General features: G+C 39.9%; 1 protein-coding gene and 1 pseudogene across 3 annotated transcripts in view; one reads left to right on the forward strand and one right to left on the reverse strand.

Moving 5' to 3' along the window:
* Positions 1-12,738, reverse strand: MORF4L2 (mortality factor 4 like 2). 2 transcript variants are annotated; one of them, XM_080795448.1, is made up of 4 exons: positions 12,649-12,738; positions 9,806-9,894; positions 2,849-2,948; positions 1-1,550 (listed from the first exon to the last, which is right to left on the reverse strand). In XM_080795448.1, the coding sequence occupies exon 4, from the start codon at positions 1,524-1,526 to the stop codon at positions 660-662; it is 867 nt and encodes a 288-aa protein (XP_080651574.1). In that variant the 5' UTR covers positions 1,527-1,550; positions 2,849-2,948; positions 9,806-9,894; positions 12,649-12,738; the 3' UTR covers positions 1-659. The 2 variants fall into 2 exon arrangements, with proteins under 2 accessions (XP_080651574.1, XP_080651573.1); XM_080795447.1 differs by lacking the exon at positions 12,649-12,738 and adding an exon at positions 11,278-11,353.
* Positions 11,903-24,847, forward strand: part of LOC308337292 (large ribosomal subunit protein uL23-like) — a 26,809-nt pseudogene continuing 13,864 nt past the window's right edge. Inside the window, exons 1-3 of the transcript XR_013968501.1 lie at positions 11,903-11,959; positions 14,093-14,190; positions 18,852-18,948. The product of XR_013968501.1 is annotated as a large ribosomal subunit protein uL23-like (transcript). The remainder of the gene's footprint in view (positions 11,960-14,092; positions 14,191-18,851; positions 18,949-24,847) is intronic.

Below are 24,847 nucleotides of genomic sequence, written 5' to 3' on the forward strand. Positions count from 1 at the left end.
TTGCTTTGAAATTTAGAAACAAATTTTATTTAAGATCTGAAATACAATTCCTAAAATATCAACTTCTCCAGAAAACCGTGGCTACACAATAATGCATTGCCTCTATCATGTTAGAACGTGCATTAGACTCAAATACAAAACCATGAAACAAATCACCATCCTTCAACAATTTGAGCAAAGATAGAATGCCTAAGGAACAACATAGATGGACTTGCAGAGGATGGGCTGTTTTACTTCAAGCACCATAAAAAAAAAAGAGCACAAATGCATGGGTTTTCAGGTATATACATCAAGTTGAACCTTTGGCACTAGGAATCAGGGCATTTTGTCACGTAGCATTAACACATATTAGAAAATTGTGTAGTGTCAAAGGGATAGAACCACCAGCTTTCAAGCAATGTTGTCAACTAGGCAATAAAATGTTCTACTGAATGTTTCTTCTTTGTCTAATTACTGCGTACACTGGTAGCAACTCTGAAATGAGAAAAGGAGCTTGTACTCCTTTCATTTTCTGTTTAGAACGAAACAGAAAACAAACTGAAACATAAGCCCTGTTATACATTAACAATTTTAAAGAACATCAATTATACAAGAAAAAGACTAAGAACAAAAAGAGTGTTTACAGATACCAGACGTAACAGTGAGTGGTCAGTAGACCCTCACAGGGCTTTGCGGTGGTACTCAGCCGAAGCCACTTTGTAATCACTGGCAGTAAACAGAGACGCAGCATTCTTTGCCAGATATTTTAGGAAATCATGCAAATAGCCCAACAATAATGCAAGGCTCTTCTCATCAAGGGGCGTATATGCCAACATTGCTCCGATTCTTACAAATAATCTCAGTAGGTGTGGGGCTCCATAAACCTGGGACATTGGTGCATCAGGGTGAGCCAAGAGGATTTCTGCATACTGGGGCCTCTCAAATTTGTAGAGCAGCTGAGTGCCCAACATCACATTGAAATATTCTTTTATTCCTGCCACAACTTCATTAACTGCGTATTCCTTATTATCAACATTTCCCTGCGACTTTTTGCAATTTGCATACTCTTCCAGAATGGCATCTACATTTTTCTTAGCAGGGAGTTGAAAGAGCTGCTTCTGCCTGGTAACTAAGTCCCAGTCCTCAACAAGCCATGGTTTTAATTCTTCAGGAATCTTCACTTTAACTTCCATTCTATTCTTAAAGGCCTCCTCACTTTCAACAGTGGGATCGGCCCGGGCCCTTTTCTTCCGAGGTGGCTGGGGTGCTTCGCTGGTACTGCCACCGTCTCCATTTCCAGGAGTCTTCTGCTTGTTCTTTCTTGTCTTCCTCACAGATCCTGAAGGGGGGTTCTCTGCAGAGCGACCCCCCCATCGGCCTGGGAGAGCCGGTTCCAGATTCTTCTGCTGTGGACCAGCAGTCTTCTTTCCTGAGGAGGCCCCTCTCATCTTACTTCTCTGCATATTGCTTCTAGTTGGTTTTTTAAAGTTGTCTTCTTCTGCAGATTGTTGTCCACGAGTTTGAGAACCCTGCTTTCTGGAACTCATTCAACCCTGTTTTTATTCCAACCACTGTAATACATAAAGGATTTTACTTGGTTGTTTTCTGTCATGACCTTTAATACACACGGCTTCATAAAGGCTCACCAAAGTAAAACATAAGCTATTCTCTTGGAATTTGGATTTCAAATTCTAGTTCAGGATCATTTGTAAGTGACTTACTACCTCTACCCTCACTTTGATCCTCACTAATAATAACCCCATCTGATCACTCATCAGACTTGCCTGTAAGTTAGTTTTTTGGTACCGCTCAAAAGACCGGAATATAATTTTAGAAAAAGAATGAATTAAATGGAAAAAAACTGTAGAAGGCAGAATTGAAATTAAAGGCTCTGAACAAGAGAAATGACAAGATGAAATTAGAAAGATTAGTTGACTGGAGGCAAAATGACTAACAGTAAATGCTTTTGTAGGAATCCAGGTAGGCCTGACTTGGGGTGATGAGAGAGTCAAGAGAAACCAAATACAGAACTTGGTAAATGAAGAGGGAGGAGTCAAAGGTGGCTCTGCAATTTTAAGCCTGGGTAATTAATGAATTAATAAAAACACTGATTTTAATGGTTAGTTTAGAATTAGCAATAAAGTAATAGGAAATAATTCATCCACTCAGTGAGTCATCAGACATTAATACACATCTGCTTTGGGACAGATACTATGCCAGATGTTAGTGATTTAAGTATCTAAAGTGGCAATTAAAAAACTAGGTTAGTACCATGAGAGTTACAGGCACAGAGTACTTTGGAGCAAATAAATGGCATATGACACAACTTTTAGTATTAGCTTGTTGGAGGAGGTGGTAATTCAGTGAGGGAGAAGTCAGTGACGACTCCCAGGTTTTGAGAATGGGTGATTAAGGCATTAGTATTATCACCAAATGAAGACTGCATCTAGAGGAGGAGGAAGCTGATTAGAGAGGAAAGTGGATCTACTAAGTGTGAGGTATACAGTTAGACATTTAACTTTAAAGCTCAGGTGAGGGTCAGAGCCAGAAATGGAGATCTGAGAGTAATCATCATATATAGCTGCTACCAGAAGCTATGAAAACCGTCAAAAGCATTCACGGAGAGAAGAGGAAGAAAAAATGAACCAAAGTATGAAATTGTGGAAAAACCTAAAAGGAATGATTAAGGGGTGAGCAGAGAGACCAAAAACCAAACAAAAATGGTCAGAGCAGCCATAGAGAGTTTTAAGAAGGGCAAGGGGTAATATATAGTATAAAATATAGTAGAGAGAACTAGTAAGATAAAGATGAAAAAATAGTATTCTATGATTCTTACACTGTGACAGATGAAGCAATTTTTTTGACTTACATAATCCTCTTCCTTCTTTCCCTTCCAAGAATTCCTAGTGTTTTCCCAGATGGAACCTCCTAGATCTCCTGGTCTGGAAGGATGAGGATGGGGACACAACCTAGAAAGGAAAACAGATTATCTGCAATGAAGATAAACTTTTGTGAAATAACACAGAAAAAAATCTAGTTTTTTGACCATGTGGTTTACAACTGCAATTATCAGAGAAAATATATGAGCTCTGCTGTTAGACATACTTCTACTTCAATTAGACTCTGCCATTTATGAATTGTGAAGACTTGGGCAAGATATGCAAGCTCTCTTAGTCTCTGTTACTCATCTAATGAGGCCAAACTATCCCTTGACTTCACAGATTCTTCTTAAGAACTTCATAAATGAGACCTGGCTAAATAGCTAGCACAGTATCTTGTAGGAATACATGTGAATATGGGTATAAAGATGTTCACTGCAGTGGTGTTCTTAATACCGAAGAACTGGAAAAACCTCAACATTCATTGGTAGGGCAATGGGAACATAGATTCTGTATGCACACTATAAAAGAACATTCAAATGAATTAAGCAGAGAACCATGTATGAATACAGAAAGATGTTCAATGCTACATTATTAGATAAATAGGCATAATGCTTAACAGGTACAATAGGATCCTGGAGAGTGAGCACAGGCCAAGATATAACATCAGCCCTGTACAATTCTTATGTACAGTGTGATCAAATTCCTATTTTAAACTGATATGTATAAATGCATAGGAAAAGTATCCAGATGAATCAGTACCACTGTCAAAATCAGGGTAACCTCTGGGAAAAAATGATGATGGTAGATCAGCCTTAAACCAGGTTTCTCTGGTAACTATTAATTCACCCACATAAAAAGGCCCTCGGTCAATCTCTAGCCCTTAAAACAATGTGAGCAGGTGTCAAGGAAGCCCTGAGGGGGAAAATAAGAGGTAAGAAATGTGAGACAACTAGAGCCTTGAATCAGGGAAACCAGTTATTGGGAAGACAGGCCTGAGTACCAGAGCTTTCACTAAGCAAATGATACCCTCTCACTAAAAGAACACAAAGATCTGAGTAAAAAAATAAAGGGCAAAGGAGGTCCTCAGAGAGCACCAAATCTGTGAATACAGATACTGACCCTGTGGGAATCAGAAACCTGCCTGAGGGATAAACAGACACATCCTGTGAAGGATCAGACAGTGGCCAGTGTGTCAGGGCATTACACTGTAAGCTATCGAGCTTACAAAAAGGATATTTCTAAACATTGTGCCCAGGACAGAGGGGACACAGTATCTGAGGGTATCAGAGAATTTTAGTTAAGTAATTTACTTGAAATTCAGAAAACCCACCTCAGAGTTAATATGGTACAGAGCTTCCACAAAACAAGGGGGATAGTTAAAATACCAACTAAACAAAGCAAGATGGCTCAGTGCCAGCCAGACTGTGTGAAACAGAAGTGAGGCCAGGCGGGATGGGAAGTATTTTGGAAGTCTCAGTCATCAGCAATTCCTTATTGACTTTAAAATGATAGCTGAACCTACCGTACATCCCTGGCATTGACCACATATATTCATTCATAGGAAAACTACAAAAAGGAATTCTACGTGGTTCTAATTAACTGGGTGGGTTCTGTCATTCTCTACAAATTCTTCCCCTCATACAGTCCCTGTGAAATATCTGACATTTTACAGAAAAATACCTGCACCACGCATCAAGGTTTGTGAATGCTGAATAAACCCACGGAAACAGCCTTTGTATTAGTTGTCTCAGTTCCTTTATTTTCATCTAAGTATCCTACAGATCAAACAAGCAACTATTACTATCTGGAAGTCAGAAACCAGACATGAAAAGAAGGGAATACCTACCTTTTGATGTCTGGCTCCTACTTACAAGTTTCTAGATAGCTTTCCACTCTGTACCTCCCTTCCCAGCTTAACACGGCTCCATGATCAATGACAGATGTGCTGTGCACATTCATTTAAAAAGTTTGCACTACAGATTACTTAATTTGGGGCCATTTTAAACTGAGTTTGCCAGTTTGTCTTGAGTTTCAGGCTTTATTAGTGTTTACTGGCTTAGTACACCTATTCTTTGCTCCATCATGCTCTCTCCATTATCTCCATCTAAATACAGAAGTCTTCTTTCCTCCTCAATCTCCAACTCTAGTCCATGTTTCTCTCCCATCTCCAATACCATATGAAGTGGATGTTAGTACTCCAGAGTTTAATATTTAAATGTCTTGTGTTAGTTTTGCTTATAGAACCACACCATTAATCTATTTGCCACAGGTCTTGTGTTATACATATCACATATTATCTTGGAGCAGCACTTAGGTCCCTGGGGGGCATACTATAGAGAATCAAAGTGAGGAAGTGATTCAATACATGAAGAAAATGGAGGCACAAATTAGGGACAAGTCATCAAATATTTTCCCACTTGTTTTCTACAGGTCAGCTCTAGGGGTAGGTCAGACATTGAGAAAACACATTTGTAGATTTGCCCCAGTTTTCTAAATTTCTGTGTAAATACTTATTTATACTGATCATCAAATCTCAACCTTCCCTTTTTAAAAATGTGGTATCACAAACTAGTTTTCTTTCCCATGTAACATAATATATATCTTGAGAGCTGTGTACTTCATCAAATGGTCCTACCTCAATCTAACCACCCTTAACAGAAAGTGATTCCTTTTCAATTTACCCTGCAGTAACTACTGCAATATTTTTGTCCTCATTTCCTATTATTTAATACTTCCAGATGCAGATTTAGGGGGTCAAGAGGTAGTAACACGTCACCAAATTACTCCCCCAAGCTGTGCCAGTTTCCAACCTTACTAGGAGTGTGTAAAACTATCACTTATACTCTGGTCAGCAGTGGCTATGCTCATCTACAACATCTGATAAAATGTTTAGTTGTTCAGTTTTTATTAGAGACATTTTAACATTTAAAAAGTGTCTATTGACTGACTATATAAGCTTTGGTCCTGTGCCCATTCAGTTGGTTCTTAGTGATTTTAACATCTATCGGAGCTTTTTAAAAAAGATTTTATTTATTGAGGGGCGCCTGGGTGGCTCAGTGGGTTAAAGCCTCTGCCTTTGGCTCAGGTCATGATCCCAGAGTTCTGGCTGGGATCGAGCCCCGCCTCAGGCTCTCTGCTCAGCAGGGAGCCTGCTTCCCCCCTCCTCTCTGCCTGCCTCCCTGCCTACTTGTGATCTCTGCCTGTCAAATAAATAAATAAAATCTTAAAAAAAAATAAAACACCTATGACTATTGTGAATGGTGCCTTGTTTTTACTTCTGCATTTATTCAAATGTATGATGCATCCCAATTTCAGAGACATTAAAATGTGGGAAAATGTGTGTCTTTTTAACATTTTATTTATTTGACAGAGAGAGATTACAAGTAGGCAGAGAGGCAGGCAGAGAGAAAGGGGGAAGCAGGCTCCCCACCGAGCAGACAGCTCGATGCAGGGCTTGATCCCAGACCCCTGGGATCATGACCTGAGCTTAAGTCAGAGGCTTTAACCCACTGAGCCACCCAGGTGCCCTGGATCTCTTTATATATCAAGAGTTGTCATTCTGGGGCAAATATTTCCCCTAGTGTTCTTTTATAGTGCTTGATGTTAAGATTTTAAGAGTTTTACATAATGAAACGTTAGCTTTCCTTTCTACTATTAAAAGATGTCATTTTAATGGAGGTTTTATATTTTCTTAATCCATCCAGAATTTGCTAAGTTATGAACAGAAAATCTGCATTATTTTTCCCAAGTAGTTAATACTATGGCATCATTTATGGGTAATCTTTCCTTCACATAGGTGTAAATTCCAAAATACATAAAAATGGGGGAATTCCCCCTTTTCCTCCCCTCCCTAATCCCAAAATAACTGTGTAAGCTTTCAGATCTTATGTGCATAGTCACACAAATACATAATCTTTAAAACTAAATGTGTATTTTATATTTCATTTGGCAAATGTGAGACATATTGCCCCCCAACCTTTTCTCGCTTTGTCATGGGCATCTTTTTGTCCACACATACCTAGCTCATTCTTTTTAATATTCACATTACCCTATAATCTCTATGTGGCAGAATTTAACCAGTCCTTTATTAACTTTAAAGTTGTTCCCAATACTTCATTATTACAGAAACGCTGTAAGAGTCCTAAGTGTACAGATATATTAGAGCATTAGGGATTTCAGGACTATTCTCAGAAGTGGAACTGTTCAAAGGATTGGTGTATTTTTAACTTTGATGAGATAGAGGCAAATTCAATTTGTAAAGAACCACTTCAATTTGTACTCCCAGCAAAAATTGTTAAAGTTCATTCACCTACACCTTGAGCAACACGGGATAAACGTCTTTCGGAAACATTTTTTTTTGCTTATCTAGTATGTAGTATATCACTGAGCATCTTTCACACATCCATGTGTATGTTTTTCTTATGTGAATATTTTTGTTCCTATACTAGTTTGCTTGCTTCCTTTACTGATTTCTAATAATTAAATCCTAAGTATTCTTGGATATGTTGGAAACATTTTTTCCAAACTCATTTTCCTTCTCTGTGCATATATATATAAAATCACACAGAAAAAATATGTCAATCTTTTCCTTTGTGAACTTGGCATTTATGTCACACCTAGGGAAAATGCTCCCAAATCAATATTCTAAAAATGATTTCCTGTATTTCTTGGTATTTCTATAGTTTCTTTCAAATATATAACTTTTCCTAATATTACTTATTAAAGAGGTCATCCTTTCCACACTGATCCAAAATGCTATTATAGAACATTCTAAATTCCTAGATGTGCATGGGTCTTTTAAGGTACTCTCTTCCCAATGATTTGATTATTCAATTGTTAAATGTTATCACTATTTCTAGATCACCTGTTCTGTCACAGTGGTATCTGTTCTCACACCAGCATCACACTGGCTTAATTATCATAAAGACATAAATGTTGCCCTAGAATAACACTTGTAAACGGTTTCCAAGGATGTTTGATGCATTACTTGAAGTAGCAAACACTGAAGTCAACGTGGAGGACTATCATTAGTGATTTGTAAAGATAAAATGTGGTTTATCCATAATATGGATTATCATGCTAGTCAAAACAATGCCACTGTGAAAGGAATCAAATAGAACTCTAAGAATGAACATGAAGACATCCAAGATAATTCGCTGAATAAAAATAGCAAGTTGCAAAAACAATACCTATAGTGTGATACCATATTTATGTAAAAGAAAACACCATATATATATATATATATATATATATATATATATATCCATGTATGTTTCTCAACAGGTACTTAATTTTAGAGATCTAGAAGGAAACAGAACTGAGAATAGTGATTAATTGGAGAAAGTAAGAGGACTGGAGGTGAAGAAATAGAAACCTGAGCCTACTCCATAGTATTTAAACCTTTTCATTATAAGGACAATATATTCACATATCAATTATGAGACTAAAAATCTGTCTTAAAATATACATATTTAAATTCAATGATTTTTTAAATCTATTCTTATCCTTAGATGTCAACAGCTGGACTTTTCAGTAAATTATCACTGTGTATAATAAATTTTGTAGGCATACCATTCTGGTTTCCCTCCCCCCTTCTAGGTTCTGCCCATTCTTGTAGGTGCAGGTCAAGGTCCTTTTCCTCTTTGAGGCATTCTCCATTTCAGGATACCCTGGACCTTGCCTTGTGAGCTCCTACTGGCCTAACAGCCCATCTCCCTCCCTTTTGCCCTTAATCATTCTCCAAATGGCCTCCTGTAAAGGGGTTTTGTGTCTACACATCTACTGCATCTTTTCCAACAGTGCAGCGCCCTCCTCTGCAACCCAGCTTTCAGAAGAGAAAAAAAATTAGAAGGAAAATACAGTGACTCCATGGGAAAATGAACCTTTCAAGTCACTTAAAAAAACCTTCTTTCATCCCCTCATGCAAGTGATGGGCCATTTCAGAATGCAGACCGAAAGCTAACATTTTGGTATGGGTGTGTCACAAATCAAGTGTGAACATCTCCTATGGTTTGTTGGAATAAACCTTTAAATACACATATACCATGCTAGTTACATTTATATCCATTCTATTCTGGATCTTGGAACACTTCCTTTATGTTTAACATATTTTTTGAGTCTGAGACAAAGGAGGAATGACACAAAAGCTGTTAGCAGACTGAATATGGTTATGATTTCCTAGTTAAAATTATAGTGCCTGGAAATTCCCTTGTAAATAAATATGATCAATATACTCAGTATCTTTCTAGATTGTTAGGACAAGCCAGAAGTCTTAATTTCAGAATTCAGTTCTAGAGGTAACTGCTGCTTCTGGAAAATCAGGAAAGAAACCAACAGCATTATTATTATTATTTTTTTTTACATTTCCAAACAGAAGAATCCACTGCTTTTAGAAGTTTAAGAGTGTATGTGTGGGTAAACCAGGATGTACCAGAAGGACTAATAGAACCATAGCAACACTTCTATGTGCCAAGCACTGTGCCTTCAAAAATCCTACGAAGTAGGAACTATTACCATCTTTATTTTACCCATGAGGAAATTTAGGGACAAAGGGAGATAAGTACCTTGCCCAGGATCACACAGCAAGTGGCAGAGACAGAATTCAAATTAAGGAAGTCAGTATTTGCTTTCAACCACTAAATTATGCTGTACATGAGATGCCACGAAGTTTTTAAAAAAAGAATTATATATATATACACACATACAAATATATGGAACTAACCCTAGGGTATCAACTGTATTATCTTTTATCAAAGAATGTAAGATTATACAGTCCTCTGTTTGGGCACTTGCTACACTGGAAGCACCCATCCTTTTCTTCTTAGAATTTAGAGTGCTTTCCCAGATAGGTGCTTATTAATCTTCAAAATATTCCTGGACAGTTAGGAAGGTTATGTGGAATTATCTTGTTTGAGAACTGAGGCCAGGAAAAGGGAGGCACTTACCCAGTTTCTGTAATCAGGGATGGTTCTGCAATCAGGATCAGATCTTCTGATCCTTACAATACAGCAAACTTAGCTTTTCTAATGATGGCCTGGAAGGTCAAAGAAGGGGACAGAAAAGGACATAACGTAAAAAGATATGAGATCCTTTTTTTTTCCCTCCACCAACCAATGCATTTTATCACACACAAAGGACACCACGCCTGATAAATAATGTACAAATGTTTCTTTTTCCTTTCTTGTGGTTGTATTTTCAAAACGACTTTACTGTACATTTATCTTTATTTCTGATAAAGTAACTGTCTTTTTTATACTTCTTACGAATAATAATTTCAAATGAATAAAAATGTAGAAGAAAGAGTAATATAAACCTATACCAATCACCCAGCTTCAACAATTACCAACTGAAGGCCATCTTGTTTCATCTATAACCCCACCCACTTCCCCCCCCCTCCGATTTTTTTTAAGCGCAAGGAATAGCTGATTTTCTGCATTTTATTACGGAAAATGTCAAACATATACCAAGGAAGACGTAATAATGTAAGGAACCCCTTATGCCCCATCACTCAGCTCAAACAATTATTAACTTAGGGCCAATTTTGTTTCATCTATGTCCCTCCCCATTTCCCCCTACCGAAGGATTATTTTGAAGCAAATTCCAGTCATTAACGTTTATGAAGTCATTCCCAGACATTTTATTACTTAATACGCAAATATTTTCCTATGTATCTCTACAACATAAATATCATTTGAAAACGTAACCATTAATGCCATTACAACGTCTAAAAAATCGACATCAATTCCTTAAAAAAAAACAGCAAATCCGTCTTCAAATTTTCCCGATGCATCTTAAGCAGCTTTTTTTTTTTTAAGTTGGTGTGTTCGAATCAGGATCCAAACAAGGCCTACTGATCGCATGTGGTTCATCTCCTGATCGCTCTCGTTCTCCATCTCCCCCCAACCCCCCCCCCGCCTTTTAAACTTTTCAATATGGAAAATTCCAATCCCCGCTATTTTGAGCTAATTCTCAAATAGTAAATTATTTCATCAGTAAAGACTGATATGTCTTTTATAGCTCGAATTTCTTATAGGAAAGAATTTGATGGGCAGGGAAAACACTATAATGAACGAATTTACATAATTTGTTTTTCTTTCATTCTGTTACGCGGGTTTTTCACTACACAATAATAGCGAATAGCTTTCGGAACCAGGATTGGTATTAAGTGTCTTATACGCACTAACACACAGTACAAGCCTCTGAGGTACACGTCTCTGAGGTAGATACTACTATATCACCATTTTACAAACATGGAAACCGAGACACTGAAAGAACAGGAGCCAGCCCAAGCTGGGCGTTGGCGAGTAGAAATTTGAATGCAGCTCTGCCCAATTGCGAAGCCATTAGTTAATCTCGCCAATATATGCGACGATAAAAAGAAATCGTCAACCCTTTCACCCCACCCCCACCCCGAAACCTGAAACGAGAATCCAGTTCTTTCCAGCAGCCGACGTGTGATCACTGCCGTTCCTCCAACCGCCATAGTAAAGCCAGGTTTCTCTGGCAACTGATATCCATAGGCAGACACGTCACCCTGGAGGCGGGATTATAGCCTCCAGCCAATCACAATCGTCTTGTCTAAGTTTTAGAATGTTCCATAACCAAATGATTGGACAAGGCCTAACACGTCAGCGATGACACTTCGCCGCAGTAAAGGCGGGTGCTAGCAACCTGCTTCTTCACGGTTAAGGCTTGAAGCGAGCCAATCATCTTTTTTCTTTAGTGCGGGCTCTGGCCAATGACTCTCGCCCTCTTAGGTTCTTAGCCCGCCCTCCAAAAGCGCGACGGCCGTTGGGTCAGAAGTCTATAGGGCAGGGTGTTCACGTGGCCTATTTTCACGACCCAGAGTTCCCCTGACCAGAGTTTTTTTTTTTTTTTTTTTTTTCCCTGCAGGGAGGCATTATGGGTTTTTTTTTTTTTTTTCCTCCACTGGGAAAGGAAGTGTCTACGTGGCCTGCGGAAACAGGATGGGCGGAAATGAGCTAAGGTTCCCGCGAGTGGGGAAGCGCGAGGTCAAATTTGGGGCCACGCCCCCGAATTTCTTGCGCAACTGTCCGAGCAAAAAAAAAAAAAAAAAAGCGGAGCAGGGATTTTAATGTGTGAGTTGGGGTGGTGGGTGTGTGGGTGCGTGGTGTTGGGGAATGTGTTTGTGTGCGGGCGAGGTCGCGTAGCCTTGGCGTTGGGATGTGTACGCAGCAGCCCTCGTGGCGTCGGTGGTGGTGGGTTTGCGCAGGCTTGCTCCCCTAGCGTTGGGACACAAGCGTTGGGGCCGGTGTGTGTCCAGGAGCGGGGCCGTGCGTGTGTGTGCGCGCACATGTGTATGTGCTTGTGTGCGTGCACGCGCGCTGTGTACCGGATGGTATCTACTTCGTATAAGTTTGAAAATTGTTCTAATGAAAAGGAAAATAAGTTAAGGCGCCCATAACCAATAAAGAGCCCTTGCCAGAAATATTTTGGCCTTTCCTATCGATTTAATTTCAGACCCTAAAAATACCCTTTTTTCCCACGTTTTTCTCTGCTGACAAAATCCTGTTCTAAACCATAGCCCTCCAGTAGTTCAGAGCCAAACGCTCCCATCCCCATAGGAGCAGTTACAAGGTGCAGCTGCTTTCCCGTTTCCTAGTAACTTCTCCCTGCCCCACCCCCCCAAAGTTGACTGCCATTCTCTTGGCACAAACACAAATTTCTGCCGGTAACATACGTGATAGCCTTCCCCTCCGTCTCTCTCTCTATCTATATTTATACACACACACAGACTGAATTTCTGTGGGGGCTGAGACTCTCTTACCTTTTTGTCCTGATCTCCAAGCACAGTGCCCTTCAGGCAAGTACGCGGTCAGCTAGTTTTCCAGAAAGTTCTCTGGGTGAGGTTTATACCTCTTGAGTCTGCCACTAGATGCCACCAAATCCCAGCAAAGGATTGGCTGTTTAGTCCCTGGAATTATGGGATTTTGTTCCCCCTCTTCCTGATTTGTTGAACTCCACAAACAATGTATAGAGAATCATGTATATTTTTCATTGGTAAGGAAAAAATCAAATTAACTTTTGAAAATAGCCCAAGGAGGCAGAGAACTATGGCCCTAGATTCAAATGTTTTTCTTATTTCTTCTTAAAAAAATTCCCCCTCCAGCCTTCTCTTCTTTCCTCCTTGCCTTTTTTTTTGGTGGGGGGGGGGTCAGAATTAATGAATGACCCCAGGCACTGATGCTGATAAAGATCTGGATCCTTTCTGTGCATCTTTTTTTCCAATGCTAACAACATTCCCCAGTGGAAAATATAGGTGGTGGTTTAGTCAGTAAAGACAGATAAAAACATGGACCCTGATACTGAAAACCGATCTTTTTCTCTTGAAATTTTTATTAAATATGTGTTTGCACCCTATTTTTTGTAGTGGCACTGCTATACTTTGTTATGTCTTTGGAGTTAGAGACCCAATTTTAATTCCCCACTTAGCTGTGAGACCTTGGGCAAATGATTTATGTTCTGTGATGCTCAGTTTTCTTGCATACTTTCTATATTTTAGATGCTGTGTCATATCCTTTACATGGATATTCTTTTATTCCTCACAAGTCCTTATTAGATGGGTATGAATAAAACTCAAAAAAACAAAAATTAATGTATCTTTCAGTTGCTAATCATATACATTTGTGCGCATGCACACATGTGCACACGCACACACAAAGTGTTGGGGGCGAGATTTAGAGCTGTGGTTCTCAAAGAGTGTTTTCTAGACCCAGTGGTAGCATTATTACCACTTTTGGGGAAGTTGTCAGAAATTCAGATGCTCAGGCTCCACCTCAAACCTAATGAATCAGAAATCCTAGGGGTGGGGTTTGGTGATCTGTGTTACACTGTTCTGCTGATTGCAATGTACACTGAAGTTAAAACCACGGCTTTGGAAGGCAGAAAGGCAATGCTGGTTTTGTACACTCCACTAGAGGGTGCTACAGAACTTAAAGCGAGGTCATAAATGATATGTTAATTGAGACACCCTGCATATTTTATAAAAAATTTTTGTCCTTTTTCATTGATGTACAGTTGACATACAATGTTATATTAGTTTCAGGTGTACAACATCCTGCATATTATCAGACCCATTTTAAGATTAAAAACTAACTATAGAGGTGTTCAGTTGTTTTCTCGGTGTGGACAACTATGGGAGTCAGGATTTGAACTTTACCTGCTTCTCAAGCCCAGATCCTTGACAGTACTCTGTTTTTCATCTATAATAGCTTGTCTTGCTGGGCCTCAAAATATATTACAGATACCTTGTTCCCTGCTTGGATAACATTGACTAGACTGCCAAGAAGAGGGCAGGAAAGCAAACTAAGTAAGTGGAAATATTTTGATGATTTCATACCTTCCCTCGTATTTCTTCTGTAATATCAAGTAAAGCTCATGAGTGTTTTCCTTCTTGTTTTTATATTTCCCAAATGCTCTCTGTATCCTACACTTCTCTTTTTTAGTTTATGTCTGAACCTTATCTATGTGTGGAAGAGAAATCAGGGTGGTCAGGAAACAGTTGTTGAAAGCCTATTATGGGCCACACTATATAGCTCTATACACATTAATCCCAACGATAGGCCTGTAAATTAGGTGATGACTATCATCATTTTATAATGATGAAAATGAGTTCTAGAGACTATAATTATTTTTCTTTGGTCATACAACCTGTAAGTTGTGGAATCTGAGTAATTCCTGGTATATCTGACAGTATTATATATCTGACCCGCTAAACTTTCTACTGCTCAGTTTTGAATCTTGTTTAGTTACTGTTTATGTAACTTTCATCATGTTATTTTATTTTTCTGAGCCTCAGTTTTGCCATACATTAAGTGGGAACAAATATTCCTGCTTCATGTTAGAGGTGCAATATCCAAAACAGTAGCCACTAGACATGTGGGTATTTAAATTTGAATTACAGTTAAGTAAAATTAAAAATTCAGTTCCTCATTTGTACTAACCACATTTCAAGGGCTCAGCAGCTACTTAAAGCTAATATTAGTGCCATCTTGGACGTCCACAGGTACAGAACATCCCCACCATCCCAGAAAGCTTTGTGGTACAGTGCTGATTTAGAATATATAAAGTATGTAAAAGGACTTAGCTTAGTGTATAATTCATGGTAGGTGCCCAAGAAAAGTGATTTCCTTTGCTCTTTCCTTTCAGTGTTAGAGCTAGGTATGTTCTTCTGTTTTACTGACGGAGTCAGGAGAGGGGAGTAACTTACCCAATGTACTGTAGCAGAGGATATGTCTAGCATTGGGACCTACATCTCCTAACTCTCTAGGATTCTCTCTAGTGGACCCCTCCTTATGTGCTACTCTGTTGAATGAGATCTCAAGACTGAGGATGTGAATAATGTGAATTAACTTTGGAGTCAGGGCAGTAGCAGAAAAAGACATAGGAACTGAATGCCTTCTATGTTCCAGTCAGCAATGTGCTCAGTTCTTTACATTTATTATCTTAGGGAATCTTCACTGAAGCCTTGAGAAGTTAAGTACTCACTTCAAGTTGTCAATTAGTAAATGGCAGAGCAAATATTCAGACTTCTTTCTGACTCCAAAGCCCATTTTTTTTCATTATGCAATACTACCCTCTCCAATGTGAAAACTCTCCTGCCCCTTCCACTTACTAAGTAGGATAAAGCTTCAGCAGATTCCTGCTTCTTAGTGGGTCCTCAGAAAATTCAAGTTACTCTTCTTCCTTTTGCATTTATAGCTGAACCATCATCTTCACAATCCGTTTCAACTGAAAGGGAAAGATAGCTGAAATTACTTTTTGTTTGGCTTCAAGATCCAAGTCCAGAGTTTACAGTCCCAGCCTTCAGAGAGACCACCAAATGGATCCAAGATCTCTACGTTAATTTTCAAGGCCACCAGTTGTTCAGACAACGCCTTTGTGCTAATTAGAAATGTGAGCCACCTGGGGGCAGAAAAATTGTAGAGAAGTGTCCACTCCAGTGAAACAATGAGAAAAATACTTTTCTTTCTCAGAGATGTTGGAGTTTCACCAGGGCAGTGGAAGAATGAATTTCAGCCTCTGTGTGTTCCCTCTCATTGGGTACCCTTGTGCAGGGGGGCAACCTGCCCTGCCTAACAGTATCTGTTGCCCTTGCCTAGTGGCTAAGAGCCTTCCTAGGTCTGGAAAGTAGTGTCATTGTTTTCTGGAGAGAGTAGATAGGGTCATCAGTATCCTCTCATGGCTTCTGGATAGTAGATGAAATTTTTGCATTCTTAGGTTATTTTGCCATTTTTTCATTTGGTTCTTACTAGCTTACTGGATGATTTTTAAAAGACTTTCATTAATTTAGAAGTTAAAAAAATACCTTAATATTTCAAGGCTAAGCAAAATGGTATTTCTTTTTTTTTTAAAGATTTTATTTATTTGACAGAGAGAGATCACAGGTAGGCAGAGAGGCAGGCAGAGAGAGGGGAGGAAGCAGGCTCCCTGCTGAGCAGAGAGCGTGATGTAGGGCTTGATCCCAGGACCCTGGGATCATGACCTGAGCCGAAGGCAGAGGCTTTAACCCACTGAGCCACCCAGGCGCCCCAGTATTTCTTAAATAATAATGTTTTTTTAAGTCTGTTTATACCTGCCTCATTCCATAGGGATTTCACAAACCAGTTCAGCAAATTACTCTGCCTCAGTCTAGTTTGCTAGCCTATGACAGACAGGGCAAAGGATAGAAATAGTCATGGGAAAGTTTTATCCTTTTAAGGTATTCTGTTCTAGCTCCTCTCTCTTCTTATAATCAGCCCTCCCCTGTTTCATCTGACCCATCCATTTAATAGAAAGAGGTTACTTCAAATGACTGAGACCCTAAATCTAACCAGTGTAGTCCTTGGTGACCCTGCACATAATGTCTTGGTTTCCCCTACCTGAGTCAGTAGTTTAGCATGCAATATACTGAAATTTGTGATTTTGTGAACCACAGGCTTTACTTGGAATCATCATGTTAAGTTATCCGTGTTACACATAAACCAACAGAGATGAGGACTGATTTTTACCAGTGTATGTTGACTCCTCCAATCTGATCATTGCCTTAAGAGGATGCCTTGAGCCAGTTTTCCAGAGATAACTTGTTTATGTTTATAACCTGCTCCCACAGTCCCCATTTTACTGGGAATGAAGAAAGCTGTGTCTTTTGAAAACTTCAGCTGGTGTCTTATTAAAGAGGACAAACCAGTAGTGCTTAAAGTGCTGCATCTTGAGATTGTTGAAGATTTATGATGGGTACATGGGGGTTTGTTATACTATTCTTTCTACCTCTGTGTATTTTTTGAAGTCTTACATAATAAAACATTTAAAAACAACAACAAAAACATGCTTTATCAGTCATGAGGAGGAGAACACATATAGGTTTCTCTTTAGAAGAGAACTAATTAATCTAGGGGTGGGGTGGAATGTACACTGCTTTAGTAGTGATGTGCCATGTAAAAATCTGGGGAGGGGAGATTTTAAATTGAAAAGGCCTGTGCATCAGAAATTCTGATAAGATCTTCTAGAAGGAGAATCTCCTCTGGCCTGTAGTCCCCCTCCACCAGACCCCTGAAGAAGCTGCTATAACCAGCCACTATTACTGAAAGAAGTGTATCGTATTCCTTGGGCATTCGGGAATAGGGGGAGTTTGAAAACCATGGAAGCTGTGTTAGCCAGCAGGCAGAGAATCACAGGCAAAGGGAACCTGGGGGCAAGAGACAGCTAGTAGTATAAAAAGGCTTCATTCTCATCCCAGGTGAGTGCTGGAGAGGGAAAAGCTACTAAGGAAGGAGGGGGCCGAGGAGCTGAATATGTGGCAAAGAGGACCACACTTGGAATCTCAAAAAGTATTCTTTGAAAACTCCACGCCCTATCTAACTGTGGGTTTTATTTAAAAAAAAAAAGATTTTTAAAATTTATTTGACAGAGACAGTGAAAGAGGGAACAGAAGCAGGGGGAGTTGGAGAGGGAAAAGCAGGCTTCCTGCTGAGTAGGAAGCCCAGTGTGGGGCTTGATCCCAGGACCCTGGGATCATGACCTGAACTAAAGGTAGATGCTTAACGACTGAGCCACCCAGGTGCCGTGACTTGCAGGTTTTAGAACATTTGGGAAAGCTATCTTAAGGCAAAGAGTATACACACACACACACACACACACACACACAGACACACACTCATGCCCAAGGACCTGGAACCTATCTGCTGAGCTTGGAAAGGTAGGCTCCATAAAGTACACATTGAAAACCATGTGGTTTGGTTCTTGTGCTTTTACTGTGTCACTGAGCAAAGAAGGGTATTGGTACACTGCTGGAAGTGAGATATGGTTGGAGAGGTGGGGCATTGTTTAGGGTGTGGGGACCTAGGAGGACATGTTCTTTCAAAACTCTGAAGGTTGAGGTAACATGATTAGAAACTGGGGACAGAGAAGAGAGCAAGGGCAGTTCCTAAAAAAGTACAAAGCCGAGATTCACCCCGTTTCTCCTAGGCCAGAGTTGTGGGTGGGATGTCAGTGAGACCCAGGCGGGTGCCGCCAGCTTTCAATAGAGCTGGTCTGTGAAACTTGGCTGGGAGGACAGAGGAAGATTGATGTTTGCTTCAGAGTGGGGCTGTCAGCTGTGCTCACCACCTCACCATGGTCCCAGCTGTAAACAAAAGTCCTGGCCCTTCATGGCACTGCAGAGCCGTCCAGGCTGGTGTAAGTCTCTGAGGACAGCTAGACTATTTTGTCATCCTGGCTGACAACCAGAAGACAGAAGAAACAATAGAAGGTGGTAGTGGTGGTGAGAGGGGGGCCAGGATTGGAAGGGGGTGAGAAGCAGTGACCAGTGAGAAGGAGCTGTCCATTTCAAAATCTTAGGTCTTTGAATGCAAGTAACAGAAATGTTTCAGAGAAAGCAGACCCTTTTCCTTATCAGCTTCACAGATAATAGTGAGTTACTAAAGGAGCTCTGCAGGGACTATAGTGCCTCATTCACTCGTTCATTCATTCTTTTTTTTTTTTTTTTTTCAGTAGGCTCCACACCCAACCTGGGGCTTGAATTCATGACTCTGGGATCAAGAGTTGCATGCTCCACAGACTGAGCCAGACGTTCATTCATTTAATAAGAGTAAGTTAATATGCCCACCACTGGGCTAGGTACCTGGGATGATGCCAAAGTAATAGAAGACAGTTCATAAACTTAAGGACCTTACAGGGAGTTTGAGGGTATGTGTAAGTTAACTAAAATACTAAACAGCATATCTTTAAATGCTAAGAGATTAACGTGGGATAGGAGTTTTTGAAGTGATTGAAGCCATATCCGGGCATGATCAGAGAAGGTGGGATTTGAGATGGCCTTGGAAAGATAGATATGATTTGCCTAGAAGGAAAAGGAAGTTGACGTTCCAGGTTGGGACCAGAGCATTACAAAAATGAGGACTGCTTTGGCTAAAGCGGAAGGTTATTGTGTCAGAGACTTGCTTCAGCTCCTCACCCACAAACTCCTCACCATAGCTAACCCAGACTTCGGGTCTCACTTGAAATGTCACATCTTCAGGAAGAGTTCCTTGATCTCCAGGTTAAGTACCCTTGCTTTATGTTCCCCCAGCACCCACTACTTTCCACTTTTTAAGCTGTGACTCTTTTCAACTAATGTCCTACTCTTGTCTCCCTACAATTTTTCCCCCACACTACACTCAGAATATTCTTTGCAAAATGCAAATCTGTTAAAACACTTCCTTCTTTAAAACTCTCCTCCTCAACTCTTTCATTCTCTTTTGCTTCCCTTTATGTCCTTCCTGTTTCCATCCCTCTTACTTTAGGTCATACCTTAAATGTTTCTGTTTCAAGGAAGCCTTTCAGGACATCACTTCCCCAAATTTCAACAACAACCAGGTCAAGTCCCTCTCTTAAATATTTCCATAATACTTCGACACTTTTCTCCATTTTATTATTCTCTAATAACTTAGTCCAAGTTTGTCTCCCCCACCAGAATATAAGACCTCTGAGGCCAGGGCTATGTTTCTTCATCACTGTGTTGCCCATATATTTAGTACTATTCCTGGCATATTGTGGTAGATGCTCCACAAAAATTTATGAGTGAATCCAAGGGAGATGAGGCAATATTGGTAGGTGAAAGACATCCTCAAGAGGTTGTTCTTACATCTAGGGGCAAAAAGAAAGCTTTAAAAGCTTTTGATTATGGAATGAGGAAATAATAAGATAACACTGACTTTTAAAAAACAACAAAAAACCTATTCAAACAAAACCCAAAGAGCTCCAGCCTCAGCTTACCCCAAACCCTAGCCTCTCAGTTATCTTGTGGATTCATATTCTCTCATACCTGTTCCTGCTACCAGTTACTCCTCCAAAAACACAAGAAAACTTATCAATTATTCCATCCAGAGAGATTTGGCACCAGAGCCCAAATCACTTACTTTCACTTGCATTTGTTCATTCAGCTGGTATTTATTGCCCACGTCCATTGTTTCAAGCACTGCTCTCAGTTACAGATGAAGAAAATATCCATACCTTAATAGAGTTCACAGCTGAGTGCACTCTTCATACTGATCACTCACTTCATAGCTTCAAATTTCTAGTGAAGGATTTTGCCATACTTGGGCTCAATTAGGGAGACATTTCAGGGCACTAAGAGCCTGAATCTCAGGGTCAGGTCCTCTATAAAACCAGGAGTCTGACTCAGAGAATGGATGATTATGTCGACCCACACTAGACTTTTACCCTTTCATGAGGAAGTTAAATGGCAGGGTGGAGAATGTCTATAAGGACATTCAGGAAATAATCCATTTCTAAACCTTATGAGGCTGGACCTAATAAGGCAAACAGGTCTCCAAGGTGTACCCCTTGAGTAAACCAGAGAGGAGAAACTCAAGGAATGACAGGAAAAAGAATTAGATTTTCCAATAAAAATTAAAGAGTTGTCTTGTCCCCTGAGAGAAGCTGAAACAAAAATATGGCCCCAAGAAACCTTCCAAAGATAATCAGAAAGTACCCACCCTAACCCTGGGGTAGGGGATTGCTTCTTTTCATTTTAGATTTATTTCCCAAATGGTTAGGGAGATAGAAAATGGGGATGTTAGACAGGCAGTGCACCTCTGCCCTTCTCCAAGGAAGAGTAAAGGGAAGAAATGAAAACTGTTTTGTAGTTTTAGTCCTAAGTGGTTATCTCTTGGTTGAGGGATAACATCAAAAATGGTATTAGTAACATTTAGAAAATGCATTCATTAGTTTTGACTCTCTCTTTCTCTCTTAAATCCTTTACCCTGAACATGAATCCACCACCAGGATATCAGGGAGAGAAAATATATAAATAGCAGCTAGACATGAATGAGACAAATGTCCATAATTCATTGCTCTACTCTATTAAGTTGCCTTGGTTGAAGAAGGTTCATACATCTGGAATTTGAAATACTAAGAGATGGTCAGGAAGAAATCAGTAGAGTATATTTCATAGAAGGATAACAATGTATTCTGAAACCATATTGTATCCTTCTTTAAAGGACCAACGTGAAACTTAAGGCACTCAAATGGTGATAACAGGACATGTCTCTTCTAGGGAAAGGCTAAAAGAAGTATAAGCCTGAGAGATTCACGAATAAATTCACAGGGGAACCATAGAGGACAGTGAGTTTGTAAAATTTGGAGCTTGGCATGACCATTTTTTTAAATGATTTTATTTTTAAGTAATCTCTACACTCAATGTGGGGCTCAAACTTAGAACCCCAAGATCAAGAGTCACATGCTTTACCAACTGAGCCAGCCAGGCACCCCTTGGCATGACCATTTTATACCTGTCATATCCTAACTGATGCCAAGATTTGAACTATCCTCTTTCTGTGGAGGCTGTGGATATCTAATACGGGTATCAGCCAATGATTAACACAGCAGAGATTGGGGATTGAATGGTCATCACAAAGATAGTTTCCTCAGCTACAGATTACCTTTGTCCTTTAAATCATCTGTAGTCTATGTGTCACAGCAGTCTCAGAAATGAACCTCTGAAGCTGATACATTATGACACACTTTGTTCCTTCATCTTCTGTTCCATTCTCTCCCTTTATAGCTTCAACTAAGTTGAAAAAAAGGGAATTACATCTAGGGCCTGGGGGCCCTCAGTGTCCCCATATCCCCATGTTATCTGATGAACAGACCAGACTAAATGATCTGGGAAGTCCCTTCAAGCTCTGTTGTGCCAGGTTCTAGAATTCCAAGACATTGTGATCCATTGACCCAGTTGCCTTATGGGGAATCTCATGAGAGATTAGTTTTCTAAAAGAGTCAATTGTTTGTTTCTCTGTGTGGGAATAGTGGTAAATACAGTCAAAATAGCAAATGCGCTGCTATGACCAAAGGTCCCGAGCATTCTTGCCCTTCTTATGGTCAGGGCTGTCTTTATAATAATTCTTACTGCCAGAAGTAGTTAGGGACTAATGCTAAATTGAGGACTGATAAGACTGTGATCAGTCAGTAAATCATTGTCAGTGAGTAAAAGGTGAGGGAGGCTAATAAAGATTCACGTTTTCTGTGGGTCGATAATTTGAAGGGGAGTGTAGAGTCAGGAAGATGCGCAATTGCCAGATTCCTTTGTCATGACTGCCCTTCATTTTGGACTATTCTCAAAAAACCAAGTCTTTCTATATACTATTATCCTAATAATACAGTTCTAACACCCCTTGACCCATTACATGAATTACCTCTGAAAATTGTAGATGATGTAGTTTTGTTTCTCATATTTTTATTTATTTTTTTTAAAAAAGATTTTATTTATTTATTTGACAGAGAGAGAGAGATCACAGGCGGTCAGAGAGGCAGGCAGAGAGTGGGGTGGGAAGCAGGTCCTCGCTGAGCAGAGAGCCCAATGCGCGGCTCGATCCCAGGACCCTGAGATCATGACCTGAGCCGAAGGCAGAGGCTTAACCCACTGAGCCACCCAGGCGCCCCTGTTTCTCGTATTTTTAAAAGCAGGAGTAACCTGTCTTCTTGCTTCCCCTATCCCTACCCCAAACAAAACCCAAACAGAATATTATGGTGAAATAAATATATCAGCCAAAAGTAGAGTTAGTCTGACTAAATGTGTGTATAGTGTGTGGTAGGAGGAGAAGAGGGACTGCCTGTCCTTTTTTTTTTTTTTTGAAGATTTTATTTATTTCTTAGAGCACAGAGGGAAAGTGAGAGGGAGAAGTAGATTCCCCGCTGAACAGAGAGCCCAATGGGGAGCTCGATTCCAGGACCCTGAGGTCATGACCTAAGCTGAAGGCAGATGCTTAACTAACTGAGTCATCTAGGCACACTTGGGATTGCCTGTTCTAAGGTTTCTTGAAGCTGACTTTTTGAAAATCCCTTGCCCAGTAAATGGGGCATTGGACTGAAAAATGGGGAAACTGTGTTTTGGTTTTGCCACTATCAGTAACTCATTGTGAGACTTGGGCAAGTCACTTGGCCGCTCTGAGCCTCATTTCCTCATCTCTTGCATGGATACATGGTTATTTTACCTCAAAGGTTTACTTTGAGAATGATATACCACTTAACTTCTTTGAAAAGAGAAAGACTACAAGGATGCTTGTTACCTTGATAGTATATTCCCTCATGACACCCCTTGCAAAGTGAGTATAGTTGGTGAGAACTGATGCTGTAATTGGGTGTTTGAAAAAAAAATTTTTGAAGAACCACAGTGCTCACTACTTAAATTATCTAGCATACACTAATTCATTTCATGCTGTGAGCTGGAGTGGGGAATTCAAAGATAAATACATGATAATCCCTGACCTCAAACTCATATATATGTGTGAGGGAAACTGACAAAAGAATTCTATATAATCTTACAAGTATCAATAAAGAGCTATGTACAGAGTGTTACTGGAGAACCCAAATTTGTCTGGGTGTTGAGGTGAGAGCGGTTTGAAATGACTTCACAGAAAATGTGACATCTGGTTAGAGTCTTGACAAATGAGCAGGGGCCTCAGGTGGAAGAGGTCATAGGAGGGCATTTAAAAGCCTGGGGAACAGCAAAGGCACAGAACATTAAACAGGATGAATTATTGGGTTCAGGGATCTGTGGGTGAGTTGGCATGGCCAAATGCAGGGTGCATTTGGGGATCAAGGGGATTGATGAGAGAAGAAGCTGGAGGAACTGTCAGGGGCCAGAGCAGAAATTCTCCTGGAGGTCAATTTAAGGAATGTGGACTTTTCCTCTAAGATGATAGAGAGCTACTGATGGATTCAAAGCAAGGAACTATCATAAATAGATTTGTGTTTTAGAAAAGTCAAGTTGGCAATGGTGTAAAGGATACAAAGTAATATTGGAATCAAGAGTTGAACCAAGGTGAGGTTAGGGAGAATAGAGAAGGAGGGATAGACTTCAAAATATTTGAGAGGTAGACTCAACAGGATTTGGTGATTGATTTGATCTGAAGGTTATGGAAGACGGGGTTGTCAAGAGTAACTCCCAGGTTTCTGGCTTAGGTGACTGGGTAGTCCCACTGATCACGATTGGAAAGATTAGCAGAGGGAGTGGAGAAGAAAGTTTGAAGGAAATTGTGAATTGTCTGTAGACATGTGGAATTTGAGGTATTTGTGGGCTATCCAGTGGAAAGATTGAATAGAGAATTGGAAAATAGGACTAGATTGGTGGAGAGTCTAAACTGAAGGCAGAAATTGAAGAATCATTTCGTACAGGTTGTCACAGCCATGGAAATAGTTGAAAACAGCCAACCAGTAAGTGGACAACAAGGAGAGGTGAAAGCCTAAGATAAAAATCCTAGAGAATAAGGAACACCAAGAAGCAATGGTTAGAGGAGCAAGGGAAGAAACTGGAGAATGAAAGCCAAGGAAGAAGAGAATTTCAAAGAAGCTGTGACAGTTCTGACAAATCTTACAGGAAGTCATGAAAGATTAGGACAGAGAAGTATTGACTTGATATAGCAATTAAGAAGGCAGAGTGAAGAACATGGGAAAAGCATTTTCAGGTGGGAGTTAAGGGGAAGAAGCAGAGAATAGATAACAGTGTG

The sequence above is a fragment of the Martes martes genome (assembly GCF_963455335.1).
Source record: "Martes martes genome assembly, chromosome: X".
NCBI classification, from domain to species: Eukaryota; Metazoa; Chordata; class Mammalia; order Carnivora; family Mustelidae; genus Martes; species Martes martes.

Coding starts and splice junctions, on each gene's coding strand:
- MORF4L2 (XM_080795448.1), bottom strand. CDS start 1,526: ATGAGTTCCAGAAAGCAGGGTTCTCAAACTCGTGGACAACAATCTGCA.